Source organism: Dioscorea cayenensis, chromosome 24 (genome assembly GCF_009730915.1).
Source record: "Dioscorea cayenensis subsp. rotundata cultivar TDr96_F1 chromosome 24, TDr96_F1_v2_PseudoChromosome.rev07_lg8_w22 25.fasta, whole genome shotgun sequence".
NCBI classification, from domain to species: Eukaryota; Viridiplantae; Streptophyta; class Magnoliopsida; order Dioscoreales; family Dioscoreaceae; genus Dioscorea; species Dioscorea cayenensis.
Genome location: NC_052494.1, coordinates 617,825 through 642,780, shown reverse-complemented (window position 1 = coordinate 642,780; position 24,956 = coordinate 617,825). Strand labels below are relative to the sequence as shown.

The 24,956-nt window shown below is 36.9% G+C and overlaps 6 protein-coding genes and 1 pseudogene across 7 annotated transcripts; 1 reads left to right on the top strand and 6 right to left on the bottom strand.

Annotated features, from left to right (window-relative positions):
- Positions 1-84: 84 nt before the first annotated feature.
- Positions 85-643, bottom strand: LOC120252867. The gene has a single exon (XM_039261067.1). The coding sequence runs from the start codon at positions 557-559 to the stop codon at positions 230-232; it is 330 nt and encodes a 109-aa protein (XP_039117001.1). The 5' UTR covers positions 560-643; the 3' UTR covers positions 85-229.
- A 97-nt stretch (positions 644-740) lies between these two features.
- Positions 741-1,919, bottom strand: LOC120252896 (probable E3 ubiquitin-protein ligase RHY1A; the record flags this gene model as incomplete). The annotated part of the gene is made up of 2 exons (XM_039261096.1): positions 741-1,348; positions 1,822-1,919. Coding segments are annotated over 2 exons (537 nt in total), but the record flags the coding sequence as incomplete, so codon positions are not given.
- On the bottom strand, positions 1,886-3,196 carry LOC120252866. The gene is made up of 2 exons (XM_039261066.1): positions 2,853-3,196; positions 1,886-2,018 (listed from the first exon to the last, which is right to left on the bottom strand). The coding sequence occupies exons 1-2, from the start codon at positions 3,171-3,173 to the stop codon at positions 1,920-1,922; spliced, it is 420 nt and encodes a 139-aa protein (XP_039117000.1). The 5' UTR covers positions 3,174-3,196; the 3' UTR covers positions 1,886-1,919.
- A 539-nt stretch (positions 3,197-3,735) lies between these two features.
- On the bottom strand, positions 3,736-7,476 carry LOC120252879. The gene is made up of 6 exons (XM_039261076.1): positions 7,278-7,476; positions 7,056-7,185; positions 6,295-6,888; positions 6,005-6,191; positions 4,427-4,530; positions 3,736-3,965 (listed from the first exon to the last, which is right to left on the bottom strand). Exons 1-5 carry the CDS (start codon positions 7,352-7,354, stop codon positions 4,505-4,507), a joined length of 1,014 nt encoding a protein of 337 aa, XP_039117010.1. The 5' UTR covers positions 7,355-7,476; the 3' UTR covers positions 3,736-3,965; positions 4,427-4,504.
- A 2,788-nt stretch (positions 7,477-10,264) lies between these two features.
- LOC120252788 (protein arginine N-methyltransferase 2) lies at positions 10,265-12,628 on the top strand. The gene is made up of 2 exons (XM_039260948.1): positions 10,265-10,953; positions 11,922-12,628. The coding sequence occupies exons 1-2, from the start codon at positions 10,281-10,283 to the stop codon at positions 12,233-12,235; spliced, it is 987 nt and encodes a 328-aa protein (XP_039116882.1). The 5' UTR covers positions 10,265-10,280; the 3' UTR covers positions 12,236-12,628.
- A 2,680-nt stretch (positions 12,629-15,308) lies between these two features.
- Positions 15,309-17,932, bottom strand: LOC120252844 (annotated as a pseudogene).
- Positions 17,933-19,651: 1,719 nt separating this feature from the next.
- Positions 19,652-24,440, bottom strand: LOC120252851 (casein kinase II subunit alpha-2-like). 2 transcript variants are annotated; one of them, XM_039261042.1, is made up of 10 exons: positions 24,120-24,440; positions 23,738-23,867; positions 22,892-23,086; positions 22,390-22,547; positions 21,179-21,269; positions 20,885-20,950; positions 20,282-20,364; positions 20,137-20,200; positions 19,977-20,045; positions 19,652-19,812 (listed from the first exon to the last, which is right to left on the bottom strand). In XM_039261042.1, the coding sequence occupies exons 1-10, from the start codon at positions 24,203-24,205 to the stop codon at positions 19,756-19,758; spliced, it is 999 nt and encodes a 332-aa protein (XP_039116976.1). In that variant the 5' UTR covers positions 24,206-24,440; the 3' UTR covers positions 19,652-19,755. The 2 variants fall into 2 exon arrangements, with proteins under 2 accessions (XP_039116976.1, XP_039116977.1); XM_039261043.1 differs by lacking the exon at positions 23,738-23,867.
- Between the last annotated feature and the right edge of the window lie 516 nt (positions 24,441-24,956).

Genomic DNA, 24,956 nt, shown 5'->3' with positions numbered 1-24,956 from the left:
CCCATTTATATCAGTTCTAAAAAAACATAAAACAATCATATATTTTACATATTGTATCAAAAACAATAACAAACATTTTGCAAATACAAAAAAAATTAAAATTAACATTAGCCCTGAGTACAAAATAAAAAATTTTACATCTCCCCTGCAACAATGACAAGATGAACAATAACAACAACAACAATGTTCTCAGAAGCCTGTTTCTTAACACAAGTTATCAAAGCATGGCTCAATTTCTGCTGTTGTTTTGTGAATGATTCCGGACTTTCAATGACAACGAGCGGGCAAGCGAAGCGGAATTAGCAGCAGAGTGGGTGGCCGAAGGAGAATTGGAGGCAGAGCGGCTGAGGGTAGGTGACCCGGTGGCCGAGCCACCACGCCGGGTGGTCTTGATGGTGGGAAAGTGATCCTCAGAATCATAGTCATGGAGCTTGTACACCTCCACGTCCGAATACTTCACATAAGGGCTACTCTGCAGAGGTAGCTCTTCCATTGCTCTCCCTTTCTCTTCCTTTCCAGCATCAGTTTCTGGTCTCACTAGCTGTGGTTGATCACTCATCGTCTTTCTCGATTCTTCTTCTTATTATTATTATTCTGTGTTCAAGAGTATGGCCTGCAAAAGATCGACAAGAGATGTTAGTTTATATAGTTAAAACAATAGAAACTTAAGAGAAAGGCATTGAGAACCACACGGATGAATTTAGGAATATTGTAGGAATGCTTTGGTGGAGAGAAGGAAGCATTCCAACCATCAAGTAATTGATACCTATTTTTAGAACAAGTTACTCTGATCCATTATCAGTAAATAAGATGGTTTACCAAACAAGACGATACACTGATTGTCGAAGGTTCAAAACTATGTACAGAGACTGCAAGAGAAAATACAGATATAGAAACATGCATTCTGTTTTATTGATATATAATGCTGGCCCGGCAGTACGGGCAATCACCGGAACTCCGAACCCATGGCTCCAAACAAGTGAGATGAAACCTGTGACCGCATTGCAGTTTAATCAGTTCGTCCCCCAGCATGAACTTCTCTAGACAAATACCACACTCCAAGGAGGTTTGTGTAACCCCATCAGCGGCTACTGCATCAGTGTAAACTTCTTGACATGAGCTGCACAGAGTGTCCCAGCTGAGTCCAGGAGATTTCTTTTTCTGCAATTCATCGAATGATGATGTCCCGCGTGCTTGGACAGTGAAGTTGGTTAGATTCTCAGCTTCCCAGTTTACAGAGTCCATGAGATTGAAGTCACTGGTGCTGATAAACTCATCCCAGGAGATGGCACCAGTTGCAGGGGTTTGCCTGATAAGCAACGAAAACAATCTGAATAATACCACCATTTAAAAGAAGTGGTTGCCTAATATAATTGTTCATAATTGGACTTAAGACTACTCAAAAGAAAATGGGAAAACTAATACAACTGAAACCAAAGCACCAGGAGTTTTACCAGCTGGAAGTTGTGGAAAATTATCTCACACGTAAGATGAAGAGTTCAGCAAGGTCAGTGAATCTTTTGGATTTAACTAGTCTCTGATATTATTATTTTTCTGTATCTATCCTGGTTAAACAGAGACATTAGAAATTTAAATGTCCAGTGTGCAGACTAACTATGGAATGATTCTTGAGTCTTCTAACTATGAAAGAATGTAGTTAACTGGCATTGCAAGGATACAAAATTCAACACACACAACACATCAGCATCACTGAGTCTCAGGTATGACAATTCTTACGGTAAAGTGTATGTAAATATAATTAACTCTGTTCAAGCAGTGGAAGGGAGAATTCAGATCCAAGAGAGAGAGGAAGGGGTAAACCTGGTTTCAGAAAGGGAGACATTTCTTAATCGCTCCACAAGCCGTGCTCGTGCCTCTAGTACAGCGCCGGGTAATCTCTCACTCGGATTGATCTCAGTCTACTGACCCTGACTAGTAGCATTTCGAGGATCACTGCTGGTGGTGCCTGTCCCAAATTCACCAGAACAATTGTGATCGAACGGAGAGGATTCTTGTCCCTAAAAGATAACACACATCAAAAGTCGATAAAGCCGCCAAAAAGATGCATGGAGAGAAATTTTAATTTTAATTTTTTCCCTATTTATTGTTTTCAATCTTCTAACATCCATCATGTTTGTGAACTACTCTTTCCATTTTAGGAGTTGATCTTAATCTTACAATTGCATTACTTTTGGCAGCAACAAATTTTGCAAAGATAAAGATGCACTGATCACAATAATAAATAACAAAGATTTTACTGGCATCTTCAACATTAAACTAAAAAAAGAAGGAAGTAATGAATGATCTAGCAAAGAAGAATTACAATAAAGTAAAAAAAGGAAAGCTTCAACATATAACAAGTGCATGAATTTCAAGTGATGAATGATCAAAAGATAAATAAAAGTCAAAATTAACAATTTATGTGAAAATTAACCCATAATCATTGTGTTCTTCTTTTTTTTAGAAAAAAAAAATCCCAATTTTGGAATTTGAGCACAGTGAAACAGAGAAGTAGAAAGTGATTACTGAGAATCAGTGCAGTGACTTTGGCAGCGAATGATCTTGGAATGAAGACATACAACGAGAAGGATTTCAGGATTTGTGGGGACTACTCCCAAATCATTCGATTCAAAACCCTTAAAAATGGAAGTTGCGAGGAAGAGCAAGAGATCACTGAAAATCAAATGAAAGGGACAACAATAACAATAAATTCTTTTGCACCAAATAATCTCACAAAGAAAGAGACACTCCAACAAGAACAAGGATATCAAGCTCCACGAAAAACACAAATTTTTAAGAATTTGGCAAACTGAATCAAAGAAGCAGCGAAGTGATCACTGATCACTGAATACCGAATGAGAAGAACGGCGAGAGGGGAAACGGCCATGATGAGCAGAACGGGGAGAAACTTCAAGCTCGTCACGATGATGGTGGCGCCGGCGGGAAAGAGAAGAAGTGGGGCCAGATTCAACGTCGTCGTCGTGTGGCCGGGAAGGTCGAGACCTCCGGCAAAGAATCAAGCGGGTGGCGATCGTCATGCACGAAGAGACGAAGCTCACAAGCTCTCCCTCACTCCATCCATGGCCGCTTCTCTTGCGGCCCAAGACTCCATTGGTAAAAAGCGGTGGAGCTGGTGAAGGATCCAAGAATAACATATAAATAATGATAAACATAAGGACTAAAATATAAATATTAAGGGCATGGTTTAACTAACCGTTGGGAAAAGAGATGAACAAATAAGGTTATGTCTTTATATCATTTAAAGCTATTGAGATTTTTTTTTTTTTTTAATAATTTTATTTTATTTTATTTAATATATCAAAAAGATTGATTTGGAGATTGACAAAATTAGGTGTATTGGATTCTTGTTTAGTAATTATTGAATTGAATTGGATTCTTAATTAGGATATTTTTACAATTAATGATTTGGATTTATTTGGATGTGAAATTACGGCACCGTCCAGACAAATGTCAACAAAACCTGCAATTGGTGATGTAGTAGTTTGACCAAACAATTAATGCAGATCATCCACAAAACCGGTTCTAGAACCTTCCACATTATCTGTTGGATTACCTTAATTTAATAATTTTTAATATAAAAATTAATAATCTATCTCTAAATCATATAATAAAAAATAATAAAATTTTTAAATCCATAATTAAAAATAAACCATGTTTTAATTTCGTGGTAATTATCACATAACCGAGAACATCGGATCAAAATTATCAATGAGATGAGAGAAAAGAGAGTGAATGATGGAAAATATGCTACAAATACACAGTTGATACATGAAATAAGAGTAGTACACCAAACTAAATTTTACATAATTTGGACACAAAAGCAAAAGAAAGGAGAAATGATATACAGATGGAGCATTTTCAAGAACTCAAATGGAAGCATGAATTTGATGGCAGTTGAGAAAGTTTAATCCAATCCAGCGCTGATTGTTGTTATTAATGTTGTCCTGCATCAATTTATAATAAAGAAGAATGAATAAGAGAAGATTAGATTTGGTTTGGATAATATATAAGGGAATTTAGTATGGTACATGTAGTGCATGTAAAAATCATGCTAGGTGTCACACAAAACATATCAAGGAAAACCAAGGGAATAAACAAATGAATAAATAAATATAACATTGATGCTTTGTAGAAAGAATCTGGTTCTTATTAAAATGCAATGCTCATTCTCCAAACAGATGGCATGAAGTAGGTGAAAAGTTTGATGAATTCCACCAGGCCAAACATTTGGGCAGACAAAAAGAGATGCTTCGTTGAAGAATTTCATGTTATTCATGTGAATTGTTTATTTTCCATGCAGCCTGCAGGACTTGGTACAAAGACAAGGACCTTCACATGGATTGATTCATGGATTTAGTCATGAGAGGGTAAAATCAATATGATTTTCACAGGAAAGAGGTGATACCTTCTCTTTGAGGATTGGTATTGCAATAACCTGATCTTTTACCAACAAACAATTGAGAACTCAATTACTTTCGCCTCATCAAATCGCACGAAATGCAAATAAAACTGCAGCAACAAGTGAAATGGTTAGACTTTCATGTACAGCGAAAACAAGACTGAATAGACTGAAAGCAATTGATAGAGAATGTGTAGTCAAGACTCAAGACGGTATGTCATTGCTACTGATATTTTCTTAGATGCATTTACCAACCGTGACTGAAGATAATAGAGATGGCAATTTTCATATCTTCGCATGCCTTGTACATTAAGTTTCTCTACAGATAACATGCTTTGAGGATACCTTACAGTGAAGAATGACATTTTGAAACCATTCAATTGTGATCATCATCCTATCTGAAACATTCATGTGTGAGGACAAAGCGCAAGATATAATTCTATTTCCCTGATAAAAGATATATTCTAATAATTCATTTAGCACTTAATAAATTGTTAGTCATGTTATGGTAACTGAAAATTCCATTCTTTAAGCATGATTTTGACTTTTATCAAAACAAGCAGAAGACTACATATAGTAAAAGAACAGGTATATAGGGTTGCATAAAAGTACTGGAAATACTAGTTTGTGTTGCACAAATTTCCATAAAAATTATAAGTTCCAAGCCTAATTTAGAAATACAGAGTTGAAATTACTGTTTTATGTTCTCAGCCTCATCAAAATTAAATGATCTAGATGAGCATCATGATTGTACATTTTGAAGCTCTACAACTATAAAAGGATCAGAACCAGACAATACGGGTGAATAGCACTGACAATCTTGTCTATACTAAAAAAGACCATGAGTCAATTCCACACACACACACACACAATCGATATAGTGGTCCACATCCAAAGTAATTCCCAACAAAACACACAAACAACTCATGTCACACCTTAAGATTTACCAAGTTAAACACATATTAACACCATTATAACTATTTAGACATATCAGTCAGAACCATCATAACTTCAAGAAGACCTATTTAGACATATCAGTCAGAACCATTCATAACTTCAGGAAGACCTACTTAGGCATATCAGCCATAACCACTCATAACTTGAAGAAGGCTAAGAATATTAAAAACTATAAGAACTGCAGTTCTCTGTAATTTAATTTCTCCAAACCATTGTCTTATTTATTAGAGACAGACTCAGTTAAATTAAAAACAACATTGGAAAAGCATGGTCATTATAACCAAACCTTTATCTTAGTCACTCAAAGCACTATTCCATATTCAAACAAATAAAAACAAAAGGCCGTAGATAAGTACAAATTAACCTTCCAATAGCAATTCACACATATCAGTCAGAACCATTTAAAACTTCAGGAAGACTAATAAAAACAAACCTACATGCGGTTAGGTGCTGCTGTTCTTTGTAAAATTTCTTCTCATAAACTCCATAGAACCAGAATATGAAATTCAAAAGCAACATAGGACACATTGTGATTGTCTTAACCAAACCTTATCTTAGTGTTATTCAAGACTCAAAAACATAATTGCCACACATAATAGCCGGATGATAAAGGAGGAGGAAACTCACCAATTAGCAATACAACAAGTACAGCCCAAAAAACCATTTGCATTGGTCGACCATACTGAATCTGATACTGAGACCTCTGCAGCTGTCTATGAAGAGATCCAACCCAACCATAGAGCTGCTTATCATAAGTATCCTCAGTGCAATCACTAAGGTAACTCTTAGTTCTCTCATAGCACGCATCAAGGCCCTAGGAAAAATAAAAAAGAAGAAGAAAATAGATTAAAAAACCTATATAATCCATTAGGTTGATAGAGAATAAAAGTAGTAGTATAAGTTCCTTGGCTACTCACCCGACTCAACTGGTGATTCCTCAGAGGAATTGATTCCTCTGGTTGAAGTTGATCCCCACCCTTCCATTTCCTGAAACCATTTTTAGGCCACTTCATCTTCAACGTTGATTCAGCAACCTTGTTCAAGCAAGAAAAGCTGGGTATCTTCGGAGGAGGCCGACTAGGGCGTTCGTCCTCCGTCCTAGTAACTGAAATTTTCCATGCCTCTATATCAGCACTAGCACTCGCGGTTCTGCGATGCCCATGCACCCTCCCTTCCTTCTTCGAGAGATCTGGAATACCTTCAGCGGTCATCCCCAACAGCAAAGGACTGTCCTTTATCACAACTTTGCTGACTTGAGGGGCTGATTGGGCTTTCTCCTGCTCAACTGATGGGCAAGACAAGAAAAGGGCTAGCTCATCCCGCTCCCCTTCATCCAATCTCACCCAACTCATTGTTGAATTCCCTTCAAAGCTCGCTTCCTTCAAAGCATTCTCCACCATTGATATCCGGCTACCAATTGCCACAATGAACTGGCTATGTCGAGTTCTCGTCTCCTTCCCGGCCGAGCAAGCCTCGTCATACGATGTCACCGCCTTTTCGAACTCCTCCAGCTACAAATTCAACCCACAAGAATCAAAACCGAAAATTCATCACATTCCCAGACCCTCAAATCACGAATTCAATTTGCGCTCATAAAAATCCCAAATTTCACACATTTCAATCCCCAATCCCTAGAAATAAAAAATAAAAAAATACATTAAAAAAGTAATAAATTCACCTGCCATTTGGCGGTGCCAAGAGTCGTGCGAAGCTCTCGCCGGACCTCCGCGGAACAACTCGGAGAGCTCACGTTGGGATCTGAAGCGTGCTTCACTTCATGGATCCATTGTCTATAAACCGATTCCATCCTAGAAATCACGGGAAAACAAGAGATAAAGCCTAAATCCAATCAAAATCAAGCGCATACCAACTAGAAATCCCAAGATTAAGGTTTCACTACCTGTCGGTGGACTCCTGGACCTCCTCCGCGGCGGAGAAGAAGGGATCCTTCTCCCAGAGATCAAAGCACGTCGACATCGATGAAATCAGGGAGAAAACCCTAACCCTAGAATGGAGATCGCCGGGGTTCGTCGGAGAACCGTGAGCTCGTTGGACGGTTCTCGAACGATCACAGCGGTGGTTATAGGGCACGTGAGAACGATGAATGAGGTCAAACGTGATGCGATCTTAGCCGTCAATTTTGATCATTTGTCTTATTATCGGGAAATCCTAACCAATCACATTGTGACACGTTTGCAGCATTGGATTATCATTAAAGGGATGATGATTATTTTATTAAAATTTCCATTTTCTAATATAAATCCAAATATTAGAATAAATTATTAAAAATATTTTTTTAAACCTCAAATTTTATTTTCTTTTTCTATTTTTATTTTAAATTATTTCACTTAATTTTACATACACCGACAACCTCTAATTAAGCTTTTTAATTAATAAATAAATTTGAACCTTAAATCACGTAAAATAAAGTGAAAGCACATAATTTATACACATTTTCAATATATTTTATTTATATTTTATAAAAATAAATAATTATCTCTTTAAAAATTATTTTATTATCAAACAAATTCATAAATTTGTCATAATTACAAGTGATTTAATGTTTTTTATACTAACTAAAAGCTTTAGTCTGTATTACATAAAATTGTAAATTTTTCTTAATAATATTTTAAAAAATATTAAAATTCTAGAAAATGAGAAGTTTGTGAGTCGACAACGTTGACTCAAAAGCTTGACTATGATATATATATATATATATATATATATATATATATATATATATATATCTACCGCTTTAAATTTGATAATTAATTGTGTATCATGTTTTTTGGTTTATCCATGCTCTTAAAATAGCATTATAATTTTCCTCACAATCCTATTAACATTGGTATAAATAATTTACGCTAGCAAAAGCTTAACCATATGAGTAATAACAACTATGTAAAAACTAGAAACTACATTATCACCATGAATTCAAGAGCACAGTCTTGTTTGCAACAATAGTGTTGAGTGTTAATAGAATTGAATTCTAGTAATTGACTGTAATCCTCTCATCTCGGACTCTTAGCTCTTGTCTTGATCTTTCCCTCCTCTTTTCTAATTCTTTTATTTCATCTTTTAAACTAGAATTTTTATCTCAAAATAGTCACTAAATTCCAACTTTCACACGAGACAAAAATAGCATTTTCCTAATGCTCCTACCAACATCGTATAATAATCCCATAGATGAAAGTCTAATGCTATAATGATTTGAGTGCTACAATGTTGTATGCAAATTCAATGTTTTAGCATAGTACATAACATCACTCATAAATAAACTATGCAACATAACATTGATGGTCCACACTTAACCTACAATGTAAACCATAGTAATTATCTATTGAGCAAGAATACTTATAAGCTACATTGGCGATTTCAATACCTGTATGCAGTCATATACTCATTTTCCTAAATACTAATATATATATATATACCGGCACATGTATATACAAACTCATACTTTCTAAGAAAATAAAAGAGTAAGATGTCTCAAATTAAGCAAACACTTTCCTTATTCAAAACATAGCCCTCACATATACATGTTATACTTAAACATAACCTTTCCTTGCAAATCAAGCATATAAATACACATATACTTTGATAATTCAAAAATGCATGCCAATATTCACAAACTCATAAATATTCTTAAGCTTCATAGTTACAGTTCTCCATGCTCCTTGCACACCCTCTCAATGTTTTAGTCTAACAATATATAAAAACATTTAATATTCTCACCAAGGAGACTTAAGATGCAAAGATATTGCATATAAATCACTTGGGCCTGAAAATATTAAATGTTGAATATTATTACTTGGGGAATGAAACATGAATTGAAAATGCACTTTAGTGGGGAGATACTTGTAATTTATGTGGCAAAATTATTTTTGGTATCTATGATTCTATATACATATCGTCACTTATTTTTTAAAAAAGATTGAATATCATTTATACATCATATTATGTTTTATTTACTTTGTACTTTTAAAAATGTTCTTGATAAACAATGTAACATTTTAAAATAAAAAATATTTAAGAAGCAAATTAATAAAATGTAGGTTGATATACACAACAATCTAATTTTTTTTAAGACTAAATTATATGATTAGTTACCTAATTATTCTTACACTACTATTTGAGTTATTAAATTATTAAATTTTTTTCATAATTTGTTGATTCAAATAATAATATACAAATAGATCTTGTGTCATACTTGAAATGAACATTCTATACAAAAGACCAAATATTACTAAATCAAATCAAATTATGAAATTTTTTTTCATAATTTGGTGACTCAAATAGTAGTAATACAAGAATAATTATTGTATTCCACACTAGATGAATATTTTATGTAAGGAAACTCAATATTAAAAGGTCAAATTAAATTATAATTTTTTTTTCATAATTTGGTGACTGAAATAGCAATACACAAATAGATCTTGAGTCAAACTTAAAACAAGCATTCTATATAAAGGGTCCAATATCAACAAAGTCATTTCTCCTGGTTTGGTTCTGAAACCAGGGTATTTTCTGGTTTCATCCAATTATATTATGACAAATATCCCCAAATCACAATAGAAGAAATAATATATATATATATATATATATATATTATTGGGTGTAACCAGAGAATACTCTGGTTCTAGAACTCAGCTGAGATGACTTCATATCAACAGAGTTCATCTCCCTGGTTCTGAAACTAGAAAATACACTAGATTTCAGCCTATTATATTTTGACACGTGTCTCATATGATATTATTATATTTTTTCTATTGTGATTACCGACTCATATTTTCTTTCAAAGTAAATATAATTTTAATTATTTTTAGCATATAATAAATAAATAAATAAATAAATAAAACTACAATTTTAAAGATCACCGCAAAACCACACGCGCAGTCGCAAAATGGAGAAGGATTCCGACTCGCTCCTGCGCGAGGCCGCCATCGCTGGCGATCTCGTCAAGCTTGAATCTCTCCTCGCCGCCGGCGCCGATCCCTCCGTCTTCGACGCCGACGGCATGAACCCGCTCATGCACGCAGCCTTCCATGGCCACTCCGCCGCCGTCAGCCGTCTCCTGGAAGCCGGCGCTCCATGGAATGCTGTATCCCCTTCTGGGATCTCCGCCGGAGATCTCGCCATGGAGCACGGCCACCAGGAAGCCTTTGATGCTCTCCTCAACGCCGGACTCCGAGCTGAGCTCGTTCTCGGCACAATCGCTCGCTCCGATTCGGATCGGAAGAACGAGTACCTTGATGATAGGGTTTCGTTCAGCGAGGATAAGGTGATGGACGCGGAGAGCAAGGCGGTGATGATGGCTTGGGAGAGGCCGCTGATGGAGGCCCATGCGCGGGCGGTGTGCGGGATTGGAAATGGAGGGAGGATTCTGAATGTAGGGTTTGGAATGGGGCTTGTTGATGAGGCCATTCAGAAGTATGCGCCGGTGGAGCACACCATTGTTGAGGCACATCCTGAGGTTTATGAGCGGATGATTCGATCTGGCTGGGGGGAGAAGGAGAATGTTAGGATTGTGTTTGGGAAATGGCAGGATGTTCTTCCTCAGCTTCAATCCTATGATGGTAACTTCTTCAACTCATTTCATAGGAATTTCTTGTTTCTCTTTGATAATTTTGTAATTCTTATGATGCTACTTTCTGTAGTAAAGAGGTATATATATACACTGCAAAATAGTCATTGTTTGAGATGTCTTTTGAAGGATTGCATTCAAGTGTAGTTTAGTAAATACTCATCATGAAGAAGTCTATGCGAATTGAGATGTGTAGTTGATGAGCTTTTGTGTCTGGGAGTCACTGTACAACATATATATGTAGATAAAAGGGTAACTTTTGACTTTAATATTGTGATAGCCATGTGTTTTGTGAACTATAGATTGCATTGGTTAGGGTAATCTAATTGGCGAACAGTCTAGTTGTTGAGAATGATGGACTGCATTGGTTAAACGGAGCCGTGGTTATGATTTGGGTTAGTAGAGATGCTGTGATGCACACTTAATTGGATCTTCTTTAAGGTGTCATATACTTTTTATGTGCTATCATGGTTCACTCTTTCTTTTGCATGCTTTCATTCTAAACCTGTTGCAATCTTATACTAAATTGCACATAGCCAATGTTACCAACTGACTAATCCCCCACTTGGGTTTAAATTGTAATGATCGTTGTGAGATTGAACACTTATAGTTAGACACTAATGTTGGAAGGGGACCATTTACTAGTATCATTTACGATAGTTAATGCCAGAGGCGGTTTGAAGAAAAATAGATATAAAAATAGTTGTAGTTATATAAAGGAATTGATATAATATTTAGTGTCATAACAATAGGGATCATGAGGTCATTACGTAAATTCTCTTTGGGCTATGGTATGGGTTTATTGTGTAGCATTTGTTTGAGTTTAAACTGACAACATTGATGAACTGCAACAATCTAATCAAGCAGTTTCTTTAGACACCATGTGATATGGAGAGCCATAATAGATTATTGGAGTTTCCGATGGCTAAGATTTCCAATTGAATACTCATAATTGTGCAGGAATATTTTTTGACACTTATGGAGAATACTACGAGGACCTGAGGCTATTTCATCAGCATCTTCCTAAGCTCCTGAAGCCTGGAGGAATCTATTCATACTTCAATGGCCTTTGTGGGGACAATGCGTTTTTCCATGTAGTTTACTGCCAGTTAGTTTCTCTAGAACTTGGAAATTTGGGTTACTCCACACAATTTATTCCCTTGCCTGTCAAGGATTGTTTGGCAGAGGAAGTGTGGGAAGGTATTAAACATAAATACTGGCAGCTAGACACATATTACCTACCTGTTTGTCAGGCTTCAAGTGAGTCAGAGTGATGTTTTGATCGAATTTTTCTGTTTTATATGATTTGGAGTATGAGGAATGATATTATCATTTTAAAACTGCAGCTTTCATATAAGATGTGGCTGATGATGTGATCACATTATTAGCATAACCATCTCTAGCACATCTAGCTTGTTGAGCTGTAGATTTAGTGTTCTAGTTCAAAATAGGTACGTGCAGGTGATAGGAATGAACTTTCCTCATTTGTTTGCTATTTAGTGCTGTAATTCAGTTAACTTAGTGTGTTTCTGCTAGGTGTTGGTGTTTAAGTTATGCACACATTTTTCTCAAGTTGTATTCTGTACTTGTATGCTCACTTCTTTACCTCTTAAATGATCCGGCCACTTCACATTTCATGTCCTCTCCTTTTTGTTGCCTATTTACATGGTTCATGTTGGTTCATGTGTACTTTTGTTTTCTGTACTTCCATAGATGATTGACCACTAATATAGAATCAGATTAAAGTTTGTTGTAAGTCTAAATTCTTTTCTAGTTTCCAAATAGATGAATATCACCTATAATGATGATAGCATATCTTTTCTCTCTCTTTGAGATGATCTAATGATTGAAAATATGAGTGTTCTTTTTTAATAAAACCAAATTGCAGCCGGATGTATTTCTTTCAAATAAGAAAATGCTTTTACCGCACAGACAAATCACCGTGCTATGTTATGGTTTCATTGTAGTGACATGTTATTATGTTATGAGTGGCTGTGATTGGTGCTTCAAAAAGGTTGTTTGTTAGTTAACGTTTGGTCCTGGCGTTAAACTTCAAAGTAAGAAATAGTCCTTTTGAATTTGCTATGTTTGACTCTCATTTTGCCTCATGTTAGGAACAATTATTGAGAACTTGATTGCCTGGAGTATTTGAATGATTGAATCAGGTATGTTCTCTCTCTCTTTCATTTGGTTTCCTAGCCATTCATTGATCAGCACAAGTTCATTTAGCTTGAACAATTTTTAGATAACTGGTTTCACTTTATACATTTGAGAGCTATTTAAGTCCTACTCTGCTTGTTTTTTTCTATGATATAATGATGGTACCATTTGGAAATATTAAGGTTACCTGTCATAAACCAGGCGTGTCACTTCTGTAGATAGTTTTTCATGCATTCCAGGACCAGGACCTTTTCAAGTAAGCTGTCTCTGATGTGCCTGCAAATGATGTTATGTGGTTTGCATCCTACCTTTTTGTTACATTTCAATATTGATTCCTGATTCAGTTATCAATTACTGAAACCGAATGCATGAGTCATGACAAACATCAGCTGCTCATTAGTGTCAATTTTTTTGCTTTCTAGTTTGATGCTTCACAGAAATAATTTAGATGAAGCTTATACCCATTATGGTCCTAGGGGTGCAATGAAGCTGAGTTGAGTAGAGCTTTGAAGTGTTCAAGCTTGGCTCGGCAGAATTGTTTGTAGGCTCAAGCTCGAAATTCTAAGCTCAAGCTTGTCTCGAATTGGTAAAACTAAGCTCAAGCTCGATTTGAGCTCGGCTCAAAAAATATTTGAGCCAAAAAAAGATCATATGTAGGGCTGCCAAAGAGCCAAGTTGTTCGTGAGCTACTCGAAGCTCAATTCAGAAAAACCTCGTTCTTTGAGCAAACAAGCCATGTTCGAGTTTGAATAGCTAATCATTAGTGTCAATTTTTTTGCTTTCTAGTTTGATGCTTTACAGAAATAATTTAGATGAAGCTTATACCCATTATGGTCCTAGGGGTGCAATGAAGCTGAGTTGAGTAGAGCTTTGAAGTGTTCAAGCTTGGCTCGGCAGAATTGTTTGTAGGCTCGAGCTCGAAATTCTAAGCTCAAGCTTGTCTCGAATTGGTAAAACTAAGCTCAAGCTCGATTTGAGCTTGGCTCAAAAAATATTTGAGCCAAAAAAAGATCATATGTAAGGCTGCCAAAGAGCCAAGTTGTTCGTGAGCTACTTGGAGCTCAATTCAGAAAAACCTCGTTCTTTGAGCAGTTCGAGTTTGAATAGCTAATCGAGCCAAGCACGGGTCTCACATTTCTCGGCTCGTGAGCCTGCATAACAACTCACAAGCCTCCTGCTCGCGAGCTTATTTAAAATTGAAAACTCTCTTCAAGGGTAAGTAAATGAAAGTATATTACATGATTTATGCTTCTTAACATTCTCAATGTTTCTTTCAACTAATTTCAATATTATTTTATATTGAAATTCATTATACATATAATCAAATTAATATTAATATTTATGTTTCATTTAGTATTATTAGATCATGATTAATGAACGGGCTCGTGAGTGAACTCATTTAGTAACCTCGTGAGCCTTGATGAGTCGAGTAGTATGAGGCTCGAGCTCAATTTGATTAGCTACTCAAGCTTGAAAGTCAGATTCATGTTGGACTCGTTTGCTTAATGAACAAGTCCGAACGGAGCTCCGAGCGGCTTGGCTTGATGAATCTCTGAAACTGGTAGTTTATAAGCTTTTGAATCATGGATAATTTTTTGCTTTTGACAACTTCATTGTCTGTACTGTATGTGTATGTTTAATAATTATCTGACTTTGTTCTCTCAAGTCATCAACACATTTTATGAATACAGCAGCATTCAACATTCATACATGCAATTCAATTGAGGTGGTGTCATAGATCATAAACTTAATTCCTTCACTATTACTAGATCATATATCACTCAATTTTATTATTCACATAGTTCACTCAATCCATCTAGATAGCTTATGCAATCATTTTTCATATGTTGCCATTCTTAAACATAGGTCATTTGTTTCCCTTAAAATCCATTTGTAGAATATAGTCTTTTGCATTTAAATTCTCAAATAAAAATTATATTATTTAAATAAGAAGCATTCTAATAGACAATTAATTGCTCATCTTGTATCATTATTTCTCTCATTCTTAAAAACTTCATTATATATGTATATATATATATATATATTGATGACGTGGAAACCAAAGAAGAATTCAGAAGTGATGATAAATTTTAAATGAGCTGTATTTATTTAGTATGATCTATTCTCAATAAATCATCATGCAGTAGTTAATGCCATCCATATGAGGAATATATTTGCAATCAAGAATGAATAATATGCCCCATCATCTTTATTGCTAAACTAGTGCCTTAACTTTAGCCCTATATATATATACACACACATGCACACACCCACCAAAAAGGATATATAAAATATATCCAATTCACACCAAGTTTCCACATATCACATCAATTAGAAAACTTCATCACTATCTTTTCCCCTCTATTTTTCTCCTAATCTTTTTTTTTATTATTATTATTATTAAATTAGTACCATCATATTCTATTAATATATATATTATTATTTTAATTAATTATTATTATGTCCATGTGTAGGCAATGGGGCTAGCAACAACATGCTTTCCATCGGTCCACTCCAACCGACCGAACCCGGTCGAACCGGACGGCTGTGAACCGGCGGTGAAACTCACCTTGTAACTCACCCTTTGTCCTTTCTTCTTGAAAACCAACACCTCTGGCTCCACCTTCACTTTCACATCCTTCTCTGACGTCACCTTCACTTTATAAGTCCCTTCTGGCCCCACATTGGTCAACGTCCTCACGTGCGTTATTGTCGACGTGGTCCCCACAACGCCGGCGCCACCACTCCAAGTCGCCGTCTCAAACGCCACCGCGAATGACGGGTAGTTTCAGTGCCGTCACCGCATAGGTACGCTTACCGTCACACTTAAACCCCTTCTTTTTCGCCACGGTGGCAATCTCCTCCGGTGAGTAACCCAACGCGCATAAGAAATCCAAGTAATCCTCCACTCCGAGATCATAAACCAGTCCCGGATCCAACGCTCGGACAGGGTCCACGTGTCCAGACCCATAATCAAACGGTGTGGCACCTCTCAACGTGGCAGCATCAAGGACGTCGCCCGTTTCCATGACCGTAATCCACGTAAGCGGTGGTCATAAGCGCCGATTTAATCGCCGCCGGTGACCACTCCGGGTGGGCCCCTATGATCAGCGCCGCCAACCCACTCACGTGCGGACACGACATCGAAGTCCCTGAGATTATATTAAACTCGACCCGACGTGGGTCAACCTTCAACCCGGTCGGTCCAACTGAACCGGACCAACCCGCGAGAATATTCACTCCAGGGAGCAATTAAGTCCGGTTTTAGAATCTCCGGCGTGATTTCATTGGGTCCACGTGAAGAGAAAGCCGCCACCACCGGCGACGGCCGGATTCCAACCTTTGTGCCGGAGAAGACGATGGTGGCCATCGGATTAGGGTTGGTGCTCAAGTAAGACATGATCAAGTTTCTAGCTTTCGCTCCGACGGCGACGGCAGGGAGAAGATGCGCGTCGGCGATGAGCTCCTCGCCGGTTTCCTCCGTGTTCGCCAGAACCATGCCGGCGCCGCCGGCGGACTTAACGACGTAACCCTTTTCGACCCTTGCGTTACCGCCGCGGTCACAGAGAATGAGTTTTCCGGCGACGAGGGATGGGTTTAGTGTTCCGGGGAGGCAGAGGTTGCCGTCGGTGCCGTTAGAGACGTTACCGGCGTAAACAAACGGGAGAAGACGAGAAGAAGACGGGCAAAGGTTTGCCTTTGTATAGAGAAACGCCGGTGAAATTAACGCCGTTATTGAAGTAAACGGTGGCGGGGAAGTCACGGTCGAGAGTGCCGGCGCCGACGGTGGTGAGCCATGGCGCAACGTTGGACAAAGAGGAAGCCGTTGGGCCGTCGTTGCCGGCGGAGCAAGAGACGAAGACGCCGTGTTCCATGGCGGAGAAGGCGCCGACGGCGACGTTGTCGAGATAGTAAGGAGCCATGCCGCCGCCGAGGGAGAGAGAGAGAACGTGGCAGCCGTCGGAGACGGCGCTGTCCATGGCGGCTAAGATATCGGAGCCGAAGCAGCCGGCGGCCCAACAGACTTTGTAAATGGCGAGCCGAGCTTGGGGAGCCATGCCACGAGCTGTGCCGGTGGCGTAGCCGAGGAGGTTGGCGGAAGGGACGGGTGAGCCGGCGATGGTGGTGGCAGTGTGAGTGCCGTGGCCGTCGTGATCACGCGGGGAACGTGATTCTTTGGTTTGGTCAAGGGATGAACTTGATTCATAGCCGTTGAGGAAGAAGCGGGCTCCGATGAGCTTGCGATTACAAGAAGAAGAGTTGAAGGTGGTGGTGGTGGTTTGGCAAATGCCGCGCCAGGTGTGAGGGATTGGAGAAAAGCCGGCATCGTTGAAGCTTGGGGATTCTGGCCAAACGCCGGTGTCGAGAACACCGATGATGATGTCATTGGAGGTGGAGGTGGAGATGGAGGAAAGGGGTGGAAGGGGAGAGGCCGAGGAAATGGGGAGTTCGGGTTGTGTGGAGATGGAAGTGGGATTCAGGGAGGACGGAGAGGACACCGGAATGGGAACGGAGAGAAGAGGCTTGAGAAGGGGAAAGGCGAGTGGAGAAGCCGTGGAGAATGGTGGAGTAGGTGTAGAGAATTGGAGGAGGAGAAGAAGAAAGGGAGGAGAGGGAAGAGAGGTACCAGTGATGAGGTGTGGGGAAGATGGTGGGCATTTCGGATTTGGCCATGTGGATTATGTATGTCTTTAGATTAGTGTTGGGATTTGATGATGATGATGATGATGATGATGATGATGATGATGGGAAAGGGAGGAGGAAGAGGAAGAAAGAAGAGAAGGTTTGAGGGAGCCATGAGTGTGGAGAGAAGGAGGGAGGGAGTGAGTGAGGGAAGAGTTTTGAGGGGTTTATATAGGTTTTTTTTTTTATTTATTGCTGGTATAAAGTATTAAAAGATGGATAATTACTTGTGTACCCTTATGGAGAAAATTATGAATAATAACATCTTTAAAACATGGAAATGAATAAAGAAATATGATTTCATGAGGGTATGTTTGGGATTAAATAGTTTTTTTTTTTTAAAAAAATGGTAGAGACCAGTAAAAGGAAAGGGACATGGGGGTGGTGATTAAGAGGAGGGAGTGGAGTATCCATTGTGGGAGTTACTTTGACTGAGTTGGATGTAAAGCGTGGATAATGCGGCTGCTTTTTCTTTGTCCTTTTTTGAGATGGGGATAAAGAAATTTCCAAATATAGCCTTGGAAAAGACGTAGGTTTCTAAGGGTACATATGCGCATGACCTCATCATTACTTTTTTTAAGTTGGGTACTAGAAGAAGAATAATACCATTGTGGTAGTGGTATGTTACTTTATCTTATCTCCAAATAAAAACTTAACATAATTGGATATACAAGGATTCAAAGATATAGTATATCTTTGGTTTAGAAAAATTTTAATTAAAAAAATTCATATTTTTTATTATTGCTACAATTTTGTGTATCTTTATCTTTTAAAAAAAAAAAAAAAAAAACCAAAACTAATGCTAGAATTTTGTGTATTTATTATTTTCATCCAAAGTGAAGAAAAAAGTGAGAGAATTTTTTTATCCCTACTAACATTACAACCTTTATTCACTTTCATAGGTGTCTATAATTAAAGAAAGAAGATCCATAAGGTAGGGTAGGCAAGTCATGAAAAGATAGAGTGAGTGGTTGGATGTCACATTCTTTAACTATTATTCTTCATAAGAAAGTGTCTTCTTGGGGAATTGTAATTAAATGGATTTTTAATTATTTGTAAGTGACCACTAACCCATCTTTGTTAGGTTCTCCCTCTTTCTCTATTGTCACATCTAAATTATAAAAGATGTTTTCTAACACTACCTTTCCTTTTCATTTTTGTCATGGCTTGGCTAACTAGTTAGACAAATCCTAGTCCAAGTACATGAGCTTGCTTTTCTCAACCTATATAGCTTCATGCTTGTACTTTTAAAATTTATTATTTAACTTTTATTCAGAGTAATTCTTTGGTTTTTTCCCCCCATGAAATAAATAATCAGAGAAGCAAATTAAAAGTAAAAACAAACAAAGGAATTTCCAAAATATATGTGAGAGACTAAACCATTGTCACTATTCCATCAATAATGACTGATAGGAAACTTTCTAAGTTGTTTTCTATAAGTGATAAGACTTATACCATGAAACTAGGGAACATATGTAACAAAGACCATTTAACCACTTAATAAGCTACTAGATCATGTCTCTATCTAGTGATTTGAGACTTACAGTTTGCTTAGTAGGTTGGATGTCCAATTCATAGAATGAGCCATTCACTCTTCCTAATTGAAGGCAATTTTGGCCATGCACTAGCATTGAAAGTCTAGTGATAAACATGAATTAATGGCTTGATTCATACCGAAAAAGATGCCCAGTCTAACACACCTGCATTGCCGTCTGTCTTCGCCTTTTCGAGTGGATGATATAACCCAGCCATCATCACTCTAGAATTCGCAATCTCCGGTTTTCTTTATCTCACAACCTATTCTTGTCGAGAAAGAGATGTGATATCATGTGATTAATACAATATAGTTGGAAAGAAGAAAATCTGTATGTATTAATGATATATGACCGAGATCAATCATGTTAATGATTTAAAAGAGTACAAATCAAAGCAAACAAGTTAAGTTCGACTACTAAGTGCGCATCCGGCTGTTTTCAGCTGCCCTAACTTGCTGGAAATATGGATGTGCCTGCACAACATAGAAACAATGGATTACGATCTAAGGCTAAATGGGGCAAACAATTTATCAAAAAAATTGACGGCATTGCCTCTTGAACCAATAAATTCATAAAGAAGCACATTAAAAACACCGAAAAAAATAGCTCTTTAGTCTAAGTGTGGCATATGATTTACCATTGCTTCCCGAGCAGTAAATCTATCCTGGTGATCATAACGGAGAAGCTTATCAAGGAAATCTATAGCCTGCGCATCATAAGTTTTAAAATCATGTAGTTGTCTTTAAAATTGATCATCAACATGTCATAATTGAAGTCAGTAATCACAGAAATAGGACCTCAGGAGAAACTAGGTGTTGGTTGTCTGCATTTATGAACTTGGACCAAGGTTTCCTGCTATGCCTGTGGTTCATAAGATCAGTAGAACAGTTGTTATCACCTGCAATCAGATATCAACCAACAGAATGATGGTACTACTTGTACCTTCCAACAAGAGCATCAAGTTGAGAATCGAGCACCAAGCGGTATTTGTTTAAATATGCATTCAGTTCATCTGTTCCAAGTACCTGGAAAAGAAGAACAGTATACACCAATTCAGTGCATGTGATCAGTTTAGTTTATTCTTATTTGCTTTAGCATGAATGCAGATAATTCCATCTTGAAGACCTGATCAAGCAGGATATGCCCAATGTACTAGACATCAATTTGAACACAAAAACGTATAATAGCACTTCCAAAATACTCCCTATTTCTGCTTCTTCAAAGTTATTTACCTCCAACAACTATTACATATCAAATACAAACATCCATGAAATTGTAAAACTATTTCAATTTACATAGGAATGCTCCAGACAGAGACAGAGAAAAAATATCATAACCAAAATTTCTCATCATAAGAAAAATGAAGTGAAGAAATCACTTATACAATTTGAAAACATGCACCACAAGTTATACCAATCATGTAGGACACCGCGAAAATTGTGAACATAAATGATATCCAAATAGATATTATAAGAAAAAAGTAAGTAGGCAAAGAATGAATGACATCAAAACACCAATGATAGTGCAAAGATGATTATATAATACCTTGGCAATTTTAACAAGTTGATCGTGGTTGTCATGGCCATAGAAGAAGGGCTCCTTACGGAATATCTGCAAAACATAAATAACAGAATTGCAAAAAAATGTTATCTATCAGATTCACAAGAGAGGAAACTCGTCATTTTTAGTAATAAAAAAATTCAAATAATTCTTCAACAAAACCTTCTATATGATATAGTAAAGAGCACCATTGTGGAAATTGGGTCGGACCACTAAAGCATTACAAGAAAATGACTGATTTCATTTTTTTCGGGACAAATAAAAAAGTAAAGGTCTCACCATTCCAGCAAACATGCAACCAAGACTCCACATATCCAAGGAGTAATCATAATCTTGTAAGTCAACAAGAAGTTCGGGTCCCTTGAAATATCTAGGAAACAACAGATGCTGATATTAGACTTCTGCAAACATAAACATGAAAATCTTTATGAAATCTAGCTTAAATCATGGTCAACTTATAATTATGAAGGTAGCGAAGGGAAAATGCGCACATAACTCATGAAAGGACAAAAATGCAAGCATGTTGGATGTATCACCCATGCACAAAGTTAAAAGAGTGGCTCACAACAAACTTAACAAAACTAGGCCGAATTTTACTCAAATGGTTAATTTACAAATATTCTATTATTCAAAAATGTTTCCCATAAGGGATCCCGTACAAAATACATGCACAGGTCTGATAATGAGCTTTGAAAATGTTTATAAATTCTAGTTCAAATCATGGTCCAGTTAATATCATGAACCGAGCAAAGGAAACTGTGTACATAACTCCATGAAAGGAAAAATGCAAGGATGTCAGATTTATCACCCAGGCACAAAGTTAAAAAGCGTGGCTCACAACAAACTTGACATAACTTGCCTTGATTTTCCTCAGATAAAAATTTACAAAAATTCTATTATTCAGAAATGTTCCTCATAAGGGATCCCGTACAAAATAAATGAACAGAAGGATTAATAGCAAGCTTTACTACTAATGACACCTAGCACTTCAAAGGTAACAGTAGAATAAAGAAGAGGAAGCAAAAAATCACACACATACACAAGGACCTTTGTGTAAATATTGAAGGCATGTCATATCAATTATCAAACCAGTAACTTTAGGAGTGGCAAATTTATTAATCATGTACATGCCCCCCTGCTAGAAGGAAGTTCTATTTACTTCATTACTTCATACTATGATAAGATTCTAGAAGACCAATTTATACATTCATACATTTCCAAAAAAAAAAAACATTCAATAACAATATATAATGAGTGACAAGTCAACATGTATCAGATCTCATTAACAGGCAGCAAAACAAATTAACAAAACATATGCCAAAATTATTGTCAGCATAAATCAGAGTATGAAGCATATTGCAAGGAAAATTTAGATTTGTAACTCAAAGAACAGTAATTTTATCAACTTACATCAAACTCCATAATTTAATAGCAAGGATAAAAAGTCATTGCTATTTAAGTCACTTAAAATTTCCTCACTAGCAAATTACCTTGATGCTACGCGAACATTATATTCTTTCCCAGGATGGTAGAATTCAGCAAGCCCCCAGTCTATCAAGCGGAGTTTCCGAAGTTCATGGTCTATCATAACATTGTGGGGCTTGACATCTCGATGCATAATTCCTTGTGAATGACAGTAATCAAGTGCCTATACACAAAATTACAGACATAATCATGCACTCTATAAAACTTCTTATCTACAGCAGCACAATTTCCATGGAAAAACATGACGCAGACAATCTCAACAAAAACAAATCACATGCGTGTGCATACATGTGTGAGTGTGATTACATATTTACATACAGTTATCTATTTAAGATAATGATGGATAACCAAATTGATCTGACCACAAACTATAAGATAGACAAGACAAAGCTCACAAGGTAAAAAGGTAAATAGTCAAATAATCGTAGAGATGCACCATGGAGGCATCATCAACAACATTCACAGAAAAAGAAGTCAAAATGTCTACAAATTATATGCCAGCGCTACCTTGAGAAGCTCATATATATAATATCGTATGTCATAGTCTGTCAGAGTAGGGTACAAAACTTTAAAGTCTGTACTGTTCACAAATTCAAATATCAAGCTAGGAGTTTTTGAATGCTGGTCTCTGACAATATCATGCAGCTTGACAATATTTGGACCTCCACAAAGATTCTGAAGTATTTTTATTTCCCTCTTAATCTGCAAAATTCAAAGTAAGGAAGTTAACTGAATACTTCAGCAGAAAAAAGGGATCAAATAGCAGCCAATAAAACTTTTATATACCTGTTTTATGGTTACAAGACAGAAATGACAACAGTAAAATGCAAAACTGTTAATAAGAATGAAAATTAATTGTAACAAAAAGAAACAAACAAAAATACAACAAATATTAGGAACAGACAACTACTTTAACCATGCAAACAACAAACTTGCCACCAGAGTCTACAGCCACGTATTGATCTGGATTACGTAATAACTTTGATTGCATTCTCAATGGTCTAGGAAAACCAAAAATCACTTTTTTTCTCCCTTTTTAGAAATGAAGACACTACCGATGAGGACCAGGATAGTTTCACTTGGTAACCAACTTATAATTTCTATGCACTGCATAAAAGTTTCAAAAGCATAGTGACATTGGTTAAATTCCAACCCAGTTAACATGATGCCCAACTCAACAAGTTAAAGTAAACACAAAGAAATTTTAGTAATTAGTCCCAAGTTTGAAAATCGGTAAGCCTAACAGATAACCCACCCATGATATTTCATGAAATGATAGTAACAATATGACTTTAAAAATACCATATACGACAATCACAAAAGCTTCATTACAGAGTCCAGATAATTTAACACCTTTTTTTTCTTCACAGGCTTCAGGATTTTGATGATGCAACGATCATTGTTGGTAACATTCACGCCTTCAAAAACCTCACTATATTTTCCCCTTCCAACTTTCCTAACAACCTCATAATCATCCTGCTCCCTAATTGAACAGAAAAACAAAATCAAACATGAGAAAAAACACTGGCTTCAACAACAATGACCTAGTTCAGACTATTCCAGAGTTCATTATCCAATAAATACCTCAAAATTACCAGAAAGAAATTGCATAAACAACCAAATTTATGCAAATACTCAAAAACCCTAATTACTTCGCAAACAACAAAACAACAACATTCTAGGGTTTAGAGTCAGATTAAAACTAAGGACTTGAGAATCAAACCTTTGGACTTACCCCCATTGCAAGGTGAGAGCCTCGTAATCCCAGTATTCCTTTGGACGCACGACGTTGATTTCGGCGTAAACCCTAGCCTTCGACATAGGAATCGCTAAAGCTTCGATACTGATGTCGATCTCACGGATTGTGGCGAGTATAAGGAGAGTTTAGGTAATACCTCAGCTTATCACCATCACCTCCTTCGCCGGAGAAGTGGCGTCGTCGTCGTCGTCGTCGGAGACCAGAGCGAAGGAAAGAGGTCGAGGGGGAGGTCGAGGATATCAATGGGGATGGCTTCGATCGGGATCTCGTTTGCTTTGGTTCTAGTCTTTCTTTGGGCCGGGCTTTTGACGATTGCTCTATTGGGTTGGGCTTTTATACTATGAAATTATAATTATTATTATTTTTATTAAATGCTATAACTGAAATTCAGACATTACTCTTACTTAAATATTTTACAAATTTTATTCCTATTATTATAAATCTAAATTAATATATTTTTATATAAATTGTAAATGTTTGGTGGTCTTTGTTTTCTAATGAAAAGGCGAAGCTAATGAACAGTGGACTAGTCCACTAGTACCTACCCGTGTTTATAATTAAGAGATTTTGAATTCGAACCTCTCATATTATAATTGACTTTCTGATTATATGTAAGAGTTATGTATGAGAAACACCTCTCGCTCTTCCCTCCAGGGTTGGATAGCAGGGAGTTTATCACTAGGATAGCATAAAACAAAGTTTTCAAGACACATATAACAAGAGAGAAACAATTGAGTCTGATAAGTAAAACAAGCAAACAACAAGCTACAGTTACCAAACTGAAATGTGATATAAAACTCCACATCTATAAAC

Coding starts and splice junctions, on each gene's coding strand:
- LOC120252867 (XM_039261067.1), bottom strand. CDS start 559: ATGAGTGATCAACCACAGCTAGTGAGACCAGAAACTGATGCTGGAAAG.
- LOC120252866 (XM_039261066.1), bottom strand. CDS start 3,173: ATGTTTATCATTATTTATATGTTATTCTTGGATCCTTCACCAGCTCCA. Junction 2,019..2,852: donor CTCGCCGTTCTTCTCATTCG/GTATTCAGTGAT, acceptor GTTATCTTTTAG/GGACAAGAATCCTCTCCGTT.
- LOC120252879 (XM_039261076.1), bottom strand. CDS start 7,354: ATGTCGACGTGCTTTGATCTCTGGGAGAAGGATCCCTTCTTCTCCGCC. Junction 6,192..6,294: donor GGAATCACCAGTTGAGTCGG/GTGAGTAGCCAA, acceptor TATTTTTCCTAG/GGCCTTGATGCGTGCTATGA. Junction 4,531..6,004: donor ACTTGTTGTATTGCTAATTG/GTGAGTTTCCTC, acceptor TTGTTGCTGCAG/TTTTATTTGCATTTCGTGCG.
- LOC120252788 (XM_039260948.1), top strand. CDS start 10,281: ATGGAGAAGGATTCCGACTCGCTCCTGCGCGAGGCCGCCATCGCTGGC. Junction 10,954..11,921: donor TCAGCTTCAATCCTATGATG/GTAACTTCTTCA, acceptor ATAATTGTGCAG/GAATATTTTTTGACACTTAT.
- LOC120252851 (XM_039261042.1), bottom strand. CDS start 24,205: ATGTCGAAGGCTAGGGTTTACGCCGAAATCAACGTCGTGCGTCCAAAG. Junction 23,868..24,119: donor GCTCTCACCTTGCAATGGGG/GTAAGTCCAAAG, acceptor CTGTTCAATTAG/GGAGCAGGATGATTATGAGG. Junction 20,201..20,281: donor CTTGATGCTCTTGTTGGAAG/GTACAAGTAGTA, acceptor TATGAACCACAG/GCATAGCAGGAAACCTTGGT.